General features: G+C 33.2%; 1 protein-coding gene across 2 annotated transcripts in view; it reads left to right on the top strand.

Moving 5' to 3' along the window:
- LOC111507743 (uncharacterized) overlaps window positions 1-15,383 on the top strand; it is a 413,420-nt gene extending 398,037 nt beyond the window's left edge. For both annotated transcript variants that reach the window (XM_074182759.1, XM_074182758.1), the window contains exons 11-15: window positions 2,141-2,211; window positions 3,008-3,231; window positions 9,101-9,231; window positions 9,369-9,545; window positions 10,264-15,383. In XM_074182759.1, coding sequence (XP_074038860.1) covers window positions 2,141-2,211; window positions 3,008-3,231; window positions 9,101-9,231; window positions 9,369-9,545; window positions 10,264-10,428 — 768 coding nt within the window. In that variant the 3' untranslated portion in view covers window positions 10,429-15,383. The remainder of the gene's footprint in view (window positions 1-2,140; window positions 2,212-3,007; window positions 3,232-9,100; window positions 9,232-9,368; window positions 9,546-10,263) is intronic.
- The last annotated feature ends 588 nt before the right edge of the window (window positions 15,384-15,971 follow it).

Below are 15,971 nucleotides of genomic sequence, written 5' to 3'. Positions count from 1 at the left end.
ACTATTTATAGGTCATTCGAATGCTTCCACCTATCCCCTCTTTCCGCTTCATCGGTTTTAGCGGAAGCTGATCGTTTTGCGGGAGTGAGTTGTTCGTGTTCCGCTTAATAATAGGTTTACATATGTTGCGTATCTCTACGCTAGCTTGGCTAAATGCGTTGTTGGACAACATATATGCGGCTTCTTTGAATTTTCTCCTAAACCAGTGTTCCTCCTTGTGGATGATTTCAGCTTGAGATCACTTGATGTTATGTTGATGAGTCCAAACATGCTCTGCTATTCTGGATTTGCAGGTTTCTCCTCGCTGTGTGTATTTCTTGTGTTCGGCAATGCGAACTTTCAATGGCCTCTTAGTTTCACCGATGTATGATTCTCCGCACTCGCAGAGTATCCGGTATATGCAATTCTTGGAATCGCAGTCCGCGTTTGGTGGCCTGGTTTTCGTGAGGCTGCTACGGACAGTGTTCCCAGATCTGAAGCGGGTTCTGATGTTATACTTGGACCCAATTTTCCTTTCTAACAATCCTCTGATGTAGGGAAGTACAAGTACTGGTTGTGGCGGCTTCTCTTCCTTGTCAGGCTTCTGCTGTCTTCTAGCCAAAGTCTGTTCCACCATCACTTTGGAGTAACCATTCCGTTGAAGGTCATTTTTGATAATGCCTAGTTTCTTCTCGAGATCTAACTTTGTATTAAAGAGCCTCACTTAATTTTTATTTTCATTTCTTGTTAATAATTTTTAATTTTCATTTCTTCTTAATAGTTAAATTTTCAATGGTTGCTTGTATTCTATTTCATTGTAATTTCAGTTTTTTTGCTTGATATGATTATTATTTTTTTGCTAATCTTTTTAATTTTTATTGATTATTTCAGAGATTTCAAATCATATTAGACAATGGAAGTCCGAACTAATGAAATGCATCACGAAACATTGTCAACCACCTTCAAACAAACATAGTATAAGACACACACATTTTTCTTCTATGAAGACGGAGAAGTAGAAAACCAAAACGTTTCTTTCCCAAAAATTAATCTCTCCTAAAAAAATGAATTTATAAGTAACTACTTTTGTATCTTCTTATTTGCAAGTATCAAAACTAAAACCACTCAGCATTTGTAGTAAAACTATTTCTTATACAACTCAGGCGTAATAATACAGAAACAAATTAAAAAAATGTTCTCTGAATGTTATATGGGAAAGTAAATACATACATGAGTTATTCTTTCCCATTTTGAAACATCAAACTACCATCTCCATCCGAATGTGAGATGAATTCAAAATCAAAAAACATGAAAAGAGGTTGAAGTTGAAATCTAAGCCACAAAAAGTGAAAACTATATATTTACTGATTTTCTTTCTTCAAAATTTTTAACTGCTTCGGTTCATTTTGTGTGATGGTTGTATTTGGACTTGAGAGTTTCAATATCTGTATGCGAAGATTGCTATATTCATTCGTATTCACCTAAATGTGTGTAGACAAGAATGATATTCCATTCATTTTCATCTTTATTTCACCCTAATGAAATCTCTTTATCAAAAAAACGATCAAGAGTTTTGTTCAGAATTTTTGAAATTTTTGTTTGTGTATTACTTTCTGGCAATAAAAACAGCAACAAAATTGAACACAGAATCTTAAAATAGGAACTTCATGTATTTTTTTTTCAAATTTGTATCAATTGTATCAAAATGTGCTAAATGTATGAAACATAACGAGTCTTGTTGAAGTCTTTGTGGAGTTTGTGGAGATCAAATCGTGAGGTGTAGTTTTTGAAATTACTATGGATCTTCATCAAGTAACGGCCGAATCAATCAGAAAAAAAATAATGTTGTTGTATTTTATTGCTATAATGGTCTGTTACTAGAGCCCCCACATACCTATGATTCTGCTATACTACTATCAAAATCAATTATTCTTTTCGCCTAAGCTATGAATTGAATTTTCGAATAAGGAAATGATGAATCTGTTAATTTTTATTATATTTCCATACTACTCGTATGTTCTATTGAATACATATTATGATAAATTGCTGCCTAGGCTATACTTTCCACCAATTTATCATTCCATTATTGTATGATGATGCAATAGTGAACTGTTGATAAATAGATTGAACCCTAGTCATTTATAATATCTGTTTTTTTCAGCTGGACTACGTTTACAGTTCTTCGCCTCTTCTGAATAAATGGTACAAGAAAATAAGGATAGATGGATTCAGGTTAGTAACTATTAATAAGTAATGTTCAGGTGTTTTCTAAATACATTTGAGTTTAAGTTTAAGTCAGTTTCACAATCAATATATGAATCATGGCGTAAATAGAACATTTTCAACAATTCCGTAGAGTCTTTGTCAAAAATATACAACACCTCATCCCTTCACCTTCATTGACTGATAATCCTAACGTCAATAGTTGAATTTAGCAAGTACTCGATATTGGCACTTGTCTTCAAATACATTTGAAAGTATGTATATATGAACATATCGAAAGATTTTCACAAACTTTTTTTATTTCACTAGATGAAAAAACTGTCAACTTATATTTTCAAATTGGAGATTTCCAACCGTCGTGGCGTTGAGACGAAATTTATAGTGATATGAAAATTATGTCTCCAAATGGTAATATAAAAGTAAAATTCTTCATTCGTTTAGTTAAACTGAGTGAAACCATTCGTTTCAAAAATAAGAAATTATATATAAAATATCAGAATACTGTAAGATTCATTTCAAATGAAAAAAGGATTTGTTTCTGTTTAAAAACATGAATTATGTCCAATTATTTTTAAGTTTTGAAAATTGGCGGAGGTAAAGGTGTTGCAATATATTGGCGAAAGCTCAACTAAAGTACAAAGTTTGGTGGATGGATTGGGTAATCGTGATATTTCAAATTTTATTCGAAATAGTTTTCTCAAATTTATTATCGATTCAGTAATTACAATAATTAACTGAGGTCAATTAACGAAGAAATACTTTTCGAAATTTAAAATTTCTTAATCATAACTTTGAACTTTTACAGTGAAGGAAGTGTTCTCGTGGACTATCTGGTAGAACTGAATGACTTGGGCAGGAGAATAGACACGCAAGAAATGAAAAAATTATTCCATGAATCTTTAGATGATGCCATGTTGAGCCTTGTAGGTTCCAACAGAGAAGGAAAGTCTCTTAATGAATCGTGGAAATCGGAAGGAAAGTTACCACTAGGAAATTTCATCGTCGACCCCGAGTACACGGATTTCTTAGGTATGTGAAAATAGATAGGGAATGAATGTATCTTTATTACTATTGATGGGTTGATGAGGGTGGTTGATGTGAAAATTTTTTGCCAAAAAAATTATCCTATCAAATTTGTCTATTTCTAGTCATGTGTGTCGAAATAACCAATGAAACCATCATTACACTGATAACTACCCATGGATAGTTTTCACGGGTAGTTATCACTTATGTCATGACATTGCTAAGCAACCAACACAATAAAGTTGTTTGACATTTCAGTAATTCAATTTATTTCGAAAATGTCACTTCCTTGCTTTGGTGTTCAAAAAACTGTGTGTTCAATAAATAATTTTGTTCGAATTGCAAAAAATTTTCTCACCGAATATCCCTCGAACATTGATAAATAACTCATAATTTTATCACAACTTCCTCAAGCACGTTATTTTAGGTATCATCCCTCCGCCTTCGGCGTCGGGATGTTACCAAATAACGTGCTTTCGAAAACTGTGATAAAATTATTTCGTTAGTTATCAATGTCCTTGGGATATTATAGCTGAAAATTTTTTGCCAAAAAAATTATCCTATCACTTATCACTTATGTCATGACATTGCTAAGCAACCAACACAATAAAGTTGTTTGACATTTCAGTAATTCAATTTATTTCGCAAATGTCACTTCCTCGCTTTGGTGTTCAAAATGATGCGGCAATTGACAAAATCATTGAAGAAAATACACCAAAAAATACTGTCAATAGTAAAAAATACACTTGGAAAATATTTATGGAGTTTTGTGACGCCAGAAAATATGAATTGGATGGAAATCGTACTCTCGAAGAGCTTGCATTAATACTCAAGGATTGGGCGATTAATATGAGAAAAAAGGATAGCACAGAGTTTAAGGAGGCTACTGTTAAAACCGTATGGAATATAACAAGCAAATTATTACAAGAAAAGTATTACGAGGAGTATAATATCATGCTAGACCCCTTTAAAAGTGTTGCATTCAAACAAGCGCGGAATGCACGCGACGCAGTACGAAGAAATTTACAAACAGATCCCACTAAACGCAAAACAAGGTGAAGAGGTGGTGAAGGTGCTGCTTGCTTAGTTGATTATTTTCATATCGAAAAGGACAACAATGGATCTCCAACTAATAGGATAGAATATAATCCAATTTTCAGTAAAACCTGCCAAGGGGGTTCAAAGAACTGCGCCTCTAGCAAATGGTTAGTTCAAAATAGTGATAACAATGCTTGTCCTGTCAGATTATTCATTAAATTATTATCAAAACGAGGCACAAATATCAAGACAAATAGACTATTTTTAAGGCCAAATCGTCACTGGAAGACAGGAAGCGATAACTGGTATGACAATATGCCTCTGGGTAGAAATATAATCAACGGATGGACGAAATCTTCTGCTGAAGCAATTGGCTTGGATACGAAACAGAGGAAAATAACCAATCACTCTAATAGAGCAACTGCAGTCAGTCAACTAGCTAAGAGTGGAGTTCAAGAACAGCAATTGTTGAAAATTACTGGGCACAATAATGGAAATTCCATAAAATCTTATTTGAATATTGATCAGGAACATCATAACCAAATAATCAATAGTATGCGTGGAAACACCTATGCAGTAACCGAGGCAAATACAGCAAGATCAACGGAATATCATTATACGAATTGTTCTTTTAATAACTGTGTGTTCAATAAATAATTTTGTTCGAATTGCAAAAAATTTTCTCACCGAATATCCCTCGAACATTGATAAATAACTCATAATTTTATCACAACTTCCTCAAGCACGTTATTTTAGGTAACATCCCTCCGCCTTCGGCGTCGGGATGTTACCAAATAACGTGCTTTCGAAAACTGTGATAAAATTATTTCGTTAGTTATCAATGTCCTTGGGATATTATAGCTGACAACCACTTTCCAGAAATATTTATTATTTGAATAGAACTGGCGGTACTTAATGAAAATCCATATTAAAACTGATGCATTCATGCAATAAAATTCGAGAGTGAATACACGATGCAAAAAGTAACTAAATGAAAAACTTCATAAAACCGAGCAGAGGAAAGAATCCAACTTGTATACATTCACAGGAGTATACATATCATATTGCGAATACATAGAATTTGAAAAATACACCGAAATAAAAGATTCCAGCCAAAATATATCTGATTTTTTTTCTGAATTGTCTGAAATATACTTTTTTCCCTCAAAAACCCACTATGACCTTCAAGATGATAGTATTTAGAAGATAATGTCAACTTCAATTAATTTTTGTGAATCGCCAATTCGAGTGTGTTTACTGATTTGACTAGCATTACGAGAGTCGAAAAGAAGGTGAGACAAAACACTTCTCACCAAACTTCTGGAAGTTATACGCCATGGTAAAATATCCCTTCAATTATTACTTTCAGTAGAAAAAAACGATAAATATAACGATAAGGAGAATAGTGGGAAAGTTTAGCATAGCTTCAAAAGAAGCATGCATACTCTCCAAACTTATATTCGAAAAAAAAGATGATATTGTATAATCTCACACAATGCCTCGAAACATGAGAATCCCTGATTGGTTTTTCCTGAGAAGCAAGGGATTATGCAAACTGCTACAATCCGAGAATTTTTTTCTCTGGCGCGGAAATCCTATGCAGCTACGAGACCTTTATTACTAAAGATTATTAGCCATTTTACATGATTCTGGCTGATGAGCTCGAATACTCAAAATATTTGAGGGGCGTTTTCCTAACGGCGCGAATGAACTCTTTACGCTACAAGCTTCGTGCCTCATTGTTGGAGAAACCACTTTAGAAACAAATAAAAATGTTTTCCTTGCGACGCGAAGTGCGACTATTTGCAAACCGCGCAGTAAGCAGCGCGCTGCGTGATTGGAGTGTTCTACTTCGAGGGCTATCAAACTCACCATTGTTGAAATCTTGTTGGTATAAAATTTGAAGAAAAATCTAAATTTAATTTTTTTTAAATATATTTGTGTGATATATTCTCGATTTTTTCCTCAATACTGCGGACTCTGATTGGAAAAGAACTTAGTTTGAAAGAATCAGAGATCCCATTGACTGCTGAAACTAAAATAAAAATAAAAAAATTTGAATTGATCTAGAAACTTCATGAAAATTCATATCAAGACTTACTAATTGTGATTTTAACTACGATAGGTTTTTAAAACCGCGAAACGTGTTTCGCTATGCAACACTTTCTAGTCTTGCTGTGGGAAGCTTCTGTATAGCACGTGTCATGGTTTTGTAAACTCTTGTACTGAAAATCATAGTAAACGAAAACTGAAGCAATCATGTTTCTTATCCAGATATCGTCAGTCAACTGTCTCTGGTTTGTAGTTATTGGACGTTACCAAATGCATTTTCAGGAACCTACGAATAAGAAAATGGAAATCATTCTCACGACTCCGGTCTACAAGAATTTCGCGTATAGAATAGTGGAACTATAACAGTGTCGACATCTGCATTCATGTCTTCTCCATCTTCTTCAGCCAACAACATGAATTATTTGGCACTACATGAAGTAGTGCCAAATAATTATCGCAATTCAAGTTGCCCTCAATGAAAAAGGGACCAGTGATATGGTTTCCGACAATCCCTGCCCAAACATTAACTTTTCAAGGGTATTGTGTGTGTTCTTCTCTCATCCAGTGAGGATTTTCTGTTGACCTAATGCTAATCGGCAATTTTGCCGATTAGCATGACCGTTAAGAGACAAAGTACATTCATCAGAAAACATAACATCTTCTAATTGGATGATATTGTTATCCAACATGTCCATCATTTGCTCACAAAAATGAGTTCTTCTATCAAAATCTGTTTCCATGAGCTCCTGAGTAGGTATCATTTTATAGGGATGCATTTTATTCTCTTTTAATATGTTTACTATCGATATATGTGTTGTGGAATTGGCCGCGGTGGTATTGCGCCCGACTCACGATCGGAAGGTCGTGGGTTCGATTCCCGCTTCGACCAGATATTTTTCTCGAGAGAATTTATCTGGTTGAAGCTGGGATGATTCTGCAACCATGCTAGGAATCACACGTTGAAAGGTAAGACCTCGTTAGTCCTTAGATCGAACAAGTTTCTCAACTTCTGAGAGATGTCGTTCGTATGGGGGCGACAGCTGATTAACGGAAAAACATTTACGGCTAACATTGAATGTAGTGGATGCCTGTCTACTCGATGTATGTGGGTTTTCCTCAAACTCAAACATCACATCTAATTTGAGTTCATCACTCATTGAATTGGCTGCTGCTTTTTATATCTGCCCCATATGACCAAGCTCGCGAAACTGCTTCTCTATTTTTCTTATTGTTCCTTGAGATATGGGCGGTAAATTAGGAAATTTCTCATGAAATCGGCGAGCTACTTCCTGTTGTGTTCAGGTTTTATCTCCGTAACCAATCATTTGTGAAACTATTATTTTATGCATTTCCGTTAATCTAACCATTTGTCAGACTTGAAGTTAACGAACTTTGAATTTAAATTAAAATACTGACAACTGATGTTGTAACATACAAAACAAGTTGACAACTAACGTTGCCACGGAAATTATTTACAGTTTTGTAAAAGATACCATCTGAAAAGAACATTGCTATGGTTTTTGCTTACTTTCTTATTATTAATACCTCAACATGAAATAAGTTTTGAGTATATTGCAATGAGTTTTGAGTGTATTTTATCGAATTTCGGTAACCACATGATTTTAATTTATTTCATCTTAATTGTTGCAATAAACTTAAAAGCGATATCATTTTTGAATACAGAATGAAGAGACCTTCCAAACGAAGGTATCACAGGCCTATACTTCCCATTTGAAAAATTGGGGGTTGTACCTGTCATTCGATGGAGGTTGAAGATAGGGGTAGCATTTTTCCGTTTGAAGTATGTCAAATTATAATTTAAATTCGACATGTTTCGGGATTTCATTAAAATATGTACCATAACCAAAATAATGAGTTTATTTCTGACCGGGATATTATAAGCTTATATCGTCAGAGTTACGCTATCAATAAAGAGGGTCATAACTCCCTTGGGACATTATAGATTTTATAATTCCCTCTACCTTTCACAAGTAAAATAACATTTTTCCGTGTCAGCCAGTCCAGATATATCTTGTATTCTTTTTGGTATACGGCTTCACTTTTCGATGGAATTAATGATACTCTTGCTTGTTCAGCTTTTTTCAAAATATCCTCCATTATATTTGGGGTAGAAAACACGTTTACACCGCAAACACAGCTTGATAACAAAGTTCTGTTTATAAACAAGTAACATAGCAACAACCTAGCAACAAGAAAACTCTACTATAATCAACGGTACCTGATTCAAATATACCGGGAAGGTAATGAATTGGTACATTTTTCCGTTTCAAAAATGAACAAAATTTTATTGAAATCGGTTAGAAATAAAATTATCTATGTACCACGGGAATTAATGAGCCTTAATAACCTCAGGCAATTGCTGTCCCTCGGGCCAGAGGCCCTCGGGACGCAAACTTTGCCATCGGTAATTAAGGCCCTCCTAATTCCCTTGATACATAAATAACTATTATTCCATTTGGCTTTTACACACTGTAGGTACACTTAACTATTTGTATTACTGATTGCTTGGAATCTTTGCACGTATGTGTGCAAAATGTTCTATGATCTGTCTATACGATTTACAGTACAATCTATTATACGGTCGGTAGTACAACAAACTGCATAATCTATGGGCCGTTCTGGACATATTTGAAAATGTAAATAATTAAAATAAAACTTCATCATAATAAATTTTGCCGACTGTGATTGGTTTCAACAGCAGTCATATAATTTTTTTCCAACAGTCATAGAATAATTGTTTTTCTTTCATTTGAATGTTTTACAGTGTTACCGAAAACGTCTTACCCTACCGTTGGATTTGCCGAAAACGACGTTCTTTTGCCGCAATGGGCAATAGCTGTGATAGTAATTGGTCTAGCTTCCCTTCTGTTCGTCATCATCTTTGGAGTAACAGTGGTAAGGATAATATGTCTAATTACCATGTATAACTCATTTTTTCATATTGATTGTCACACAGAAATGAAGAATCATGGTTCATAGGTCCAATTCGATTACTATTGGTATTAATAAAATTCATTTGTTCTTCTTTTCAGTTGGTTAACCGTCAGAAGAACTCGAAAAAGAAGAATCCCACACCGCTCACTGAAGATATGCTCAATGAACTGAATAAAAATCATATGGGAGGTTTAGATAATTATGGAGCAGATGATCTTTATAACATGGACGACGCCTGGAATGACCGGGAATATGAACAAAAACCACCAAAAAAGGCAAGTCTCCCATATGTTTCTCCCCCAAACTTTTACCTGACTTTTACTACCTATTCATCAAATGGTCCTCAAAATAACCTTAATTGAAATATTTACTAACTACCACTTTTATAATTAGAAAACAAATTAGGCAAATGAAAACTTTTCCATTTCTATTTGTTCATCGAGCATTTGCTCCAAATTTTTGAGACTACTGATTTCTAAGCTCTCCAAAAGATTAAGTTTGATTTTTTTTTCAAAATGTAATAATTATTGAACTCATGCGCCCCTAGTAAAGGATGGTTTGCAAATGTCGCAAATGTCTAATTAAAAAAATTATATTCTGTTATTCTTCAGGAGAAAGTTCTCTTCGTTTGACCAATATAAAGTTTGGGACAAGAACCTCAAGTTAACTTGTATCCTCTAGATCTATCCGACAAAACAGTTTTGTCTTTGCTTTGGATAAATTTCCTCAAAACATTATTCGATCCGTAATCTACTTCCTAATCATCATTGGCGGAACCACCCAAGTATATCAATCTCCGATGACGCTTACTGCGGTTTCTAAAAATTAGATACTCTTGGCTCAAAGCATGTTTCCTCAGTTTTTCAAAAAAATTAAGTAACGTGCAACTCGTAATCGTTATGACAGCATTTCGTTTGATGAAACTCAGTTCCTTTTACAATTTTCAGTTTAGTACCCCTGTAAGGTTTTTGAATAATAATTTTTGTTTTACAGAGATCCAATGGTTCCCTTCACGACAACAGTATGTCAAACCTTTACGACAGTTGGAGATCCGAATGGAACGGTTACTACTACAACGCCTACTATGGTAATAATCCTGGAAGTAGTCACGGCGGTTACAACGGAAGGCGAAGATCTGATTACGATACAAACTTCTAAAAATATCACAGGGTTTTAGTATTTAGTGGCTGCCAAAATGTAAGAATAACTGGATTGATAGTTTTTCGTCGTTTCAGACTCAAAAATATTTATCGAACATAACTTGAACATAACTTGAACATAACTTTACTAGAACTCCTGTACGAAAGTCTTGACTTAATTGAGTAATTATGAATTGAACAGAATTTATTTATTCTCAGTCTGCCACTGCTAGTAAGAAATACTTCTTGGAAGCAACAGTTTCAATTATTTTAGAAACAGCGACCATTTCTATTGACAGAGAGAACATGGGACTCGATATTGAAATGAATGTTTTCGAAATTAATAATAAATAAAATATATGCCATATTACGATAGTACACTTTTATTGGAAAATGGGAGAACAGAACACTTTGCGATAAGAATGTATAGTCGGAGCAGTGAAAGATGTTACACATGCAGTATCAATTTGTGAATAAATCTGCTACTGCTCTGTATAACCTTACTCTTAATAAAGGATTAGTTTCAGTTTTGAAATTCACTGACAACTAACCCCACTTTACGATTTCGTTCAATTTCATAAAATTTGTAAGGACTTTTATTGATTTCTCTGTAAATACTATATTTCATTTTCCAGTTGTAGAACATTAGACTGGCATTCCCAATCTGAGGTTATAGTTATTAACGTTACAAAGTCGATATGTAGAAAATGACACATGAGGTTGAATATTGTAATCCGAGGGGCAGCCGAGGATTATAACAACGAATCCGTTATTTGCATATCGGCCGTGTGTCGTTCAAGACTTTTCGTAATCCCTCTGAAAGATTACATCTTTATTCCGAGGAAAGAACAAACCACGTACCTCGTAATTCTACAGAAAAATCCCAACATCTTGTTATCACGGAACAGCTCAACAATATCACAACAATATTATAAACAACGTCAGTTTTTTGTATTCGCGAGTTCGCTTTAATAACGACCATAGATAAAATTGAAGAAATTGAGAGACAAAATCAAATTTCTTTAGAAATATTGGGAGAATCATGTGCAACGAATCATTGACTGCTCGCTCGAGAGCGATATCAAAAAGAATATAATTTTGAAACGGACGCCGGCCGTTAAAAAATCTTAACGGATGGAGGCTGTTAACATCAACTTTTCAATTGTCATCCAAAATAACAATATGGAATTGCGAAAATTACAACATAAAAATTATTTACTCTTAAATATGAAATGCCCTCGGTGTATTAGTTATGGAGACAACTATTTGAATAGCATAAAAGTATTGAAACCATAGAAACCTCTCAGTTGAAAACATTAAACTGTCAAACGATAGAAATAAGTCATCAATCGATCTCAATATCTAATAAATTGCGACTCGCGTTTGTCTTGCTATCTCTCGTTGATGTACTATCATTCAAACGCGATTTAACGCAAACATCAAGTGTATTGTTTTCGTTTTTCCTTTGTAGAAGAAAATGTTTCTATAGAAAAGTATGTATTTCATTGCATATTTTATTGATGATGCATGTGTAATCTTCTGTTGTCTCAACCGTGAATTGTGACGCGTTTAAACGTACAACTGCAACTCAAATTTATTGATATAAAGTCAATCGAAAAAAATGTTTTGTGCAGGAGTTCTAGCTTCAACTTTTTTTCACTTATTATAATCACTGGATGTATTTAAGATTCTGAGGCATTAATTGTATATGCGTAATATTTCTTATGATATCCAAACGTAAAATACTAATTGTTAGGAGTCACAGATGATTTACAATGTTACAATCTTCATTAACCCCCAAAAGTAGTCAATAGGTGTTGCTCAATTTTTTACGTCCGCCTGCCCCCTGCTCTACCATAATAAAAAAAGTGAAGCATCTTAGGTGTCAATGATAACTGCAACTTTGGGGCGGTATTGATTATAAATCATAGCTGTGGAGATTGCTTTTAAGAGAAAATCGGTCAACTCAGTTCAGATCTTGAACCAAAAAAGTAGAAACCTCTACAGATACGTTGTAAAACAACCTCAAACAGAAGTTGAAAAAGTGGGCCAGTTCTAGAAGAACCAACCAAAAATAGAGTTTCTTTATTTTGAATAAGTCAAAAAATTTCATATGAAAAATCTCATCTTTGAAAAATTAAAATATTTAAAGTTTTCATAAACAAATCGGAGAACAAGAAGCTCAATATCATTTCTCATCCATGTTACTCATATAAAGCAAACCAACTACCTTGCACAGAAAGGCTGTCACCTAAACACTAGGAGTTTCGTTTGACGTTTATTTGATAGCTATTCCAAATGTTACAGAGTTTAATAGGTTTGACAAGATTCCCATTGTTTGAGAGAGGAGAGGAAAGTTAATAAGGAGGAGTCATCTTTTACGAGTTTTTGAACATAAAGTCGAATTGATGTTTGCTCAATAAAAAAATGAAAGTGAATAATGTGGACGACTTTCATAATGTTGAATTGAATATAGGTGAGATTGGTACCTGATGTTGGATCAACGTTGACGATACGAGCAATAGATACTGTCTTTACTTTCTTTGTGCATCATGGAAAGTTACACCAGATAATTCAACAACTGTTTTTGATATACTCAACCAGAAAACACAATATAAATGACATACTATAATTTTCAAATTTATGAAAGTAAATAATAATTTGACTGTATATGTTGTCTTAGTAGCATGTTGAATATGGGGCGTTCAATCAAAATTCAAATCAGCTCTGTTCAAATGTAAGTATATTTATAAACAACGGTGAAAATTCCTTCAAATTATGTTTTCCACAATTTGAAAGTGGTCCACAATTTGAACACGATTTGACCTTGAATTAATAACTTATCCAAACGCTAGCGTCACTCGTGGTTATATTATGAACATTCAGAAAAATTCGACTAAAAACATAATTATTCGTAGTTACAATAATAATCCAATCGACTTAGGTACATCATGAATAATTGTCAATAATAATACTCCAGTTTTCACACCTCACAGGCAATCTCCATGAAAATTTTCAGCTGAGAGAAGAAGCAATCCATTCATCTAATATGTAGGAGTAAGTTTCTGGCAGGTCTCATTATTGGTCATTTCCGTTTTGTTGTATAAACAAAATGAAGTTTTTTCTGGTTTTTGGCTTTCTACTTCTCCACCTTAATACAAAAAATGTGGGAAACTTCCAAAATTGGAACCTTTCTCTAAAACGAATCTTCACTAAAAATAACCCCTTTCTGTTTAATCTTTTTTTTTATTACAAACAGATTTCACACCTTCATTGAGGGTTATTTACACCTTGAAATCAAAATCTTCCAAAACTGAGACATATGCTTGTTCCCTATTAGAAAAAATCTCGGAACTTTATCTCTAAAATCAGTAAACTTTCAGGTATATGAGTGGTAATATTATGAGTGATAATGAGCATTTCGGGTCGTACTTATCCCTATACAGGAGAAAACAAGATTGTCGTATTATACTCTTGATTGTCCTTCTTGTTCTTAGATTCGATATGAGAATTTGTGACTGACAAAATATTTTCTGCTTTTTTATGTTCAGCTGTTCTGGAATGTATTGACCAATGAAGTATGATAAGGTATCCAGAGTAGGAAATTTAGTATAAGGAGTTATTGAGTTCGATATTAAGGGACCTCAAGTATTTTCCTTCGACAACGTTTTTTTAAATAGAGTCGTTGTTGTTTTATCGAATTCATAACCTGCGTTCAACTTTCATTCTTGAAAAAATCTCACTAATAATCAACATAACGAACAAGTTTAGAGAGTGCCAAATGTTTTGTTTAAATTGAAATGAAAACACCGGGTGTTTTTCATCGTCATAGTTAGCTTCCTAATAGCAAGCCATTTGTTATCCATATTACCAATTGAGTAAAAATTACAGGGCAGCAAAGCATTCTCTAATGATTTGAGATGTTTAGGTAATATGAGGTTAGTACAACCTATATTTTTATTTCAAGATATCACAAAATTGCATTATGAAAAAAAACCTTTACAATGAAACTAATTTTCAGGTAGAATCGATATTCTAACTTGAAAATATACAGTGTCGTGCACTAAGATATGTTGTTTTCAGTTGAAAATTAAGACAGAAAAACGCTGTATTCGACTGATGCTTATTAAAGTAGAAATAAAGTGATAATTTCAAAACAGTGCCAAAAATGCTCAATCATGTTTTCGTAATTGCTCTTTTTTGAGATATTTTCAGAATGAGGGTTACACATTGATAAGCGATATAGGTATAAATGGCTGTACGACAAATACAGGTTAAGTCTGACCAGGTTTTCTAGTCAAGCAGCCTGCTATCAGCGTCTCTCGTTGTATAGTATTCCGGCTGTGAATCCACTTATCAAGACTTGATAAACTTATCTTTTTTCTTTACTAGACAAATTGAAATGACTAACAGAGCAAAATCGACAAAGGGTTCCTCTTCAATTATTTTTCGTTCAATAAGAATTACTTGGAATTTGGTCATTACAAAGTCGGTTTGTCTAGTACTTATATGAGAAAATATGCACAGTTTATAAACCACCATTTTTATTACCCTCATTTATGAAAGCACTCATTCAGAAAAATGTTTAATTGAAGCCTGAACATTCCATTCGCCAATCGTTTGAGTATTTGATAAGAATGGATATGATTTAAAAGCTAAAAATGTTTTGTTGTTTAAAAATATATTTCGAAACTTTTCATGAGAGCAAAACTCATTTCAATTAGAGTTTCAACTCAAATTCTCAATCAATTAGGGAATGGCATATATACGGATTGATGTTTAAACATCGTAACAGTGTAGTTACGAAATAATTAATGTTAAATGTGTACATATATGTAAATATACCATGAAATTATGTCTATTTTCCCATTAAGTGAGGTTTATATTAAATTTTACCTTTCACTGTTTATAAATTAAATTATTCTAAATGTAAGTTATATATGTATAGGGTGTTAATATAATTAAGAAAGTAAATATATATTTTGTGTGTTAGCCCCTTTAACCTCCAACCAACAGAATCAAAAACAATGGAATAGTTTCAGGTGAAAATCTCTTAGGAGTAAGAGTAAAATGGAAAAAATTCATCTTTGACAGCCTTAATAAAAATAAACATGGAGATGAAAGTATGATTTTTTCAACAGAGCGTAGTTTTTTGCAACCTCACTGATAAATCCAAAAATGGTTTCATGATTTTCTTTTCAGTTATGACCTGAATACAAAATAAATATCAAAAAAATTTGCAAATAAAACATTGAAAGTTCACAATTTTTCAAGTATTGAAAACGTTCAAACCAGATGATAACTAATAAAGTAAAATATTATAGAACATAATCATTGGCATGGGTTTTTAAAAACAGGAAAAGAAATGAGTTATTGTTGAAAATGTGACATCTAAGTTTCAGCAGTGAATAACTTTAATCATACATTTTTATGAAAACCAGATTAAAAAAACTTTTAAATAGAACACATATTCAATGTATGAGAATATATATATATATATATATATATATATATATATATATATATATATATATAAATAGAGATTTTATCGAGTGCGCATGA

This window comes from Leptinotarsa decemlineata, unplaced genomic scaffold (genome assembly GCF_025532065.1).
Source record: "Leptinotarsa decemlineata unplaced genomic scaffold, Ldec_3_MD MMD2_tig00026328_RagTag_RagTag, whole genome shotgun sequence".
NCBI lineage: Eukaryota > Metazoa > Arthropoda > Insecta > Coleoptera > Chrysomelidae > Leptinotarsa > Leptinotarsa decemlineata.
The sequence above is the reverse complement of the archived record's forward strand: the minus strand, read 5'-3'. Positions and strand labels throughout refer to the sequence as shown.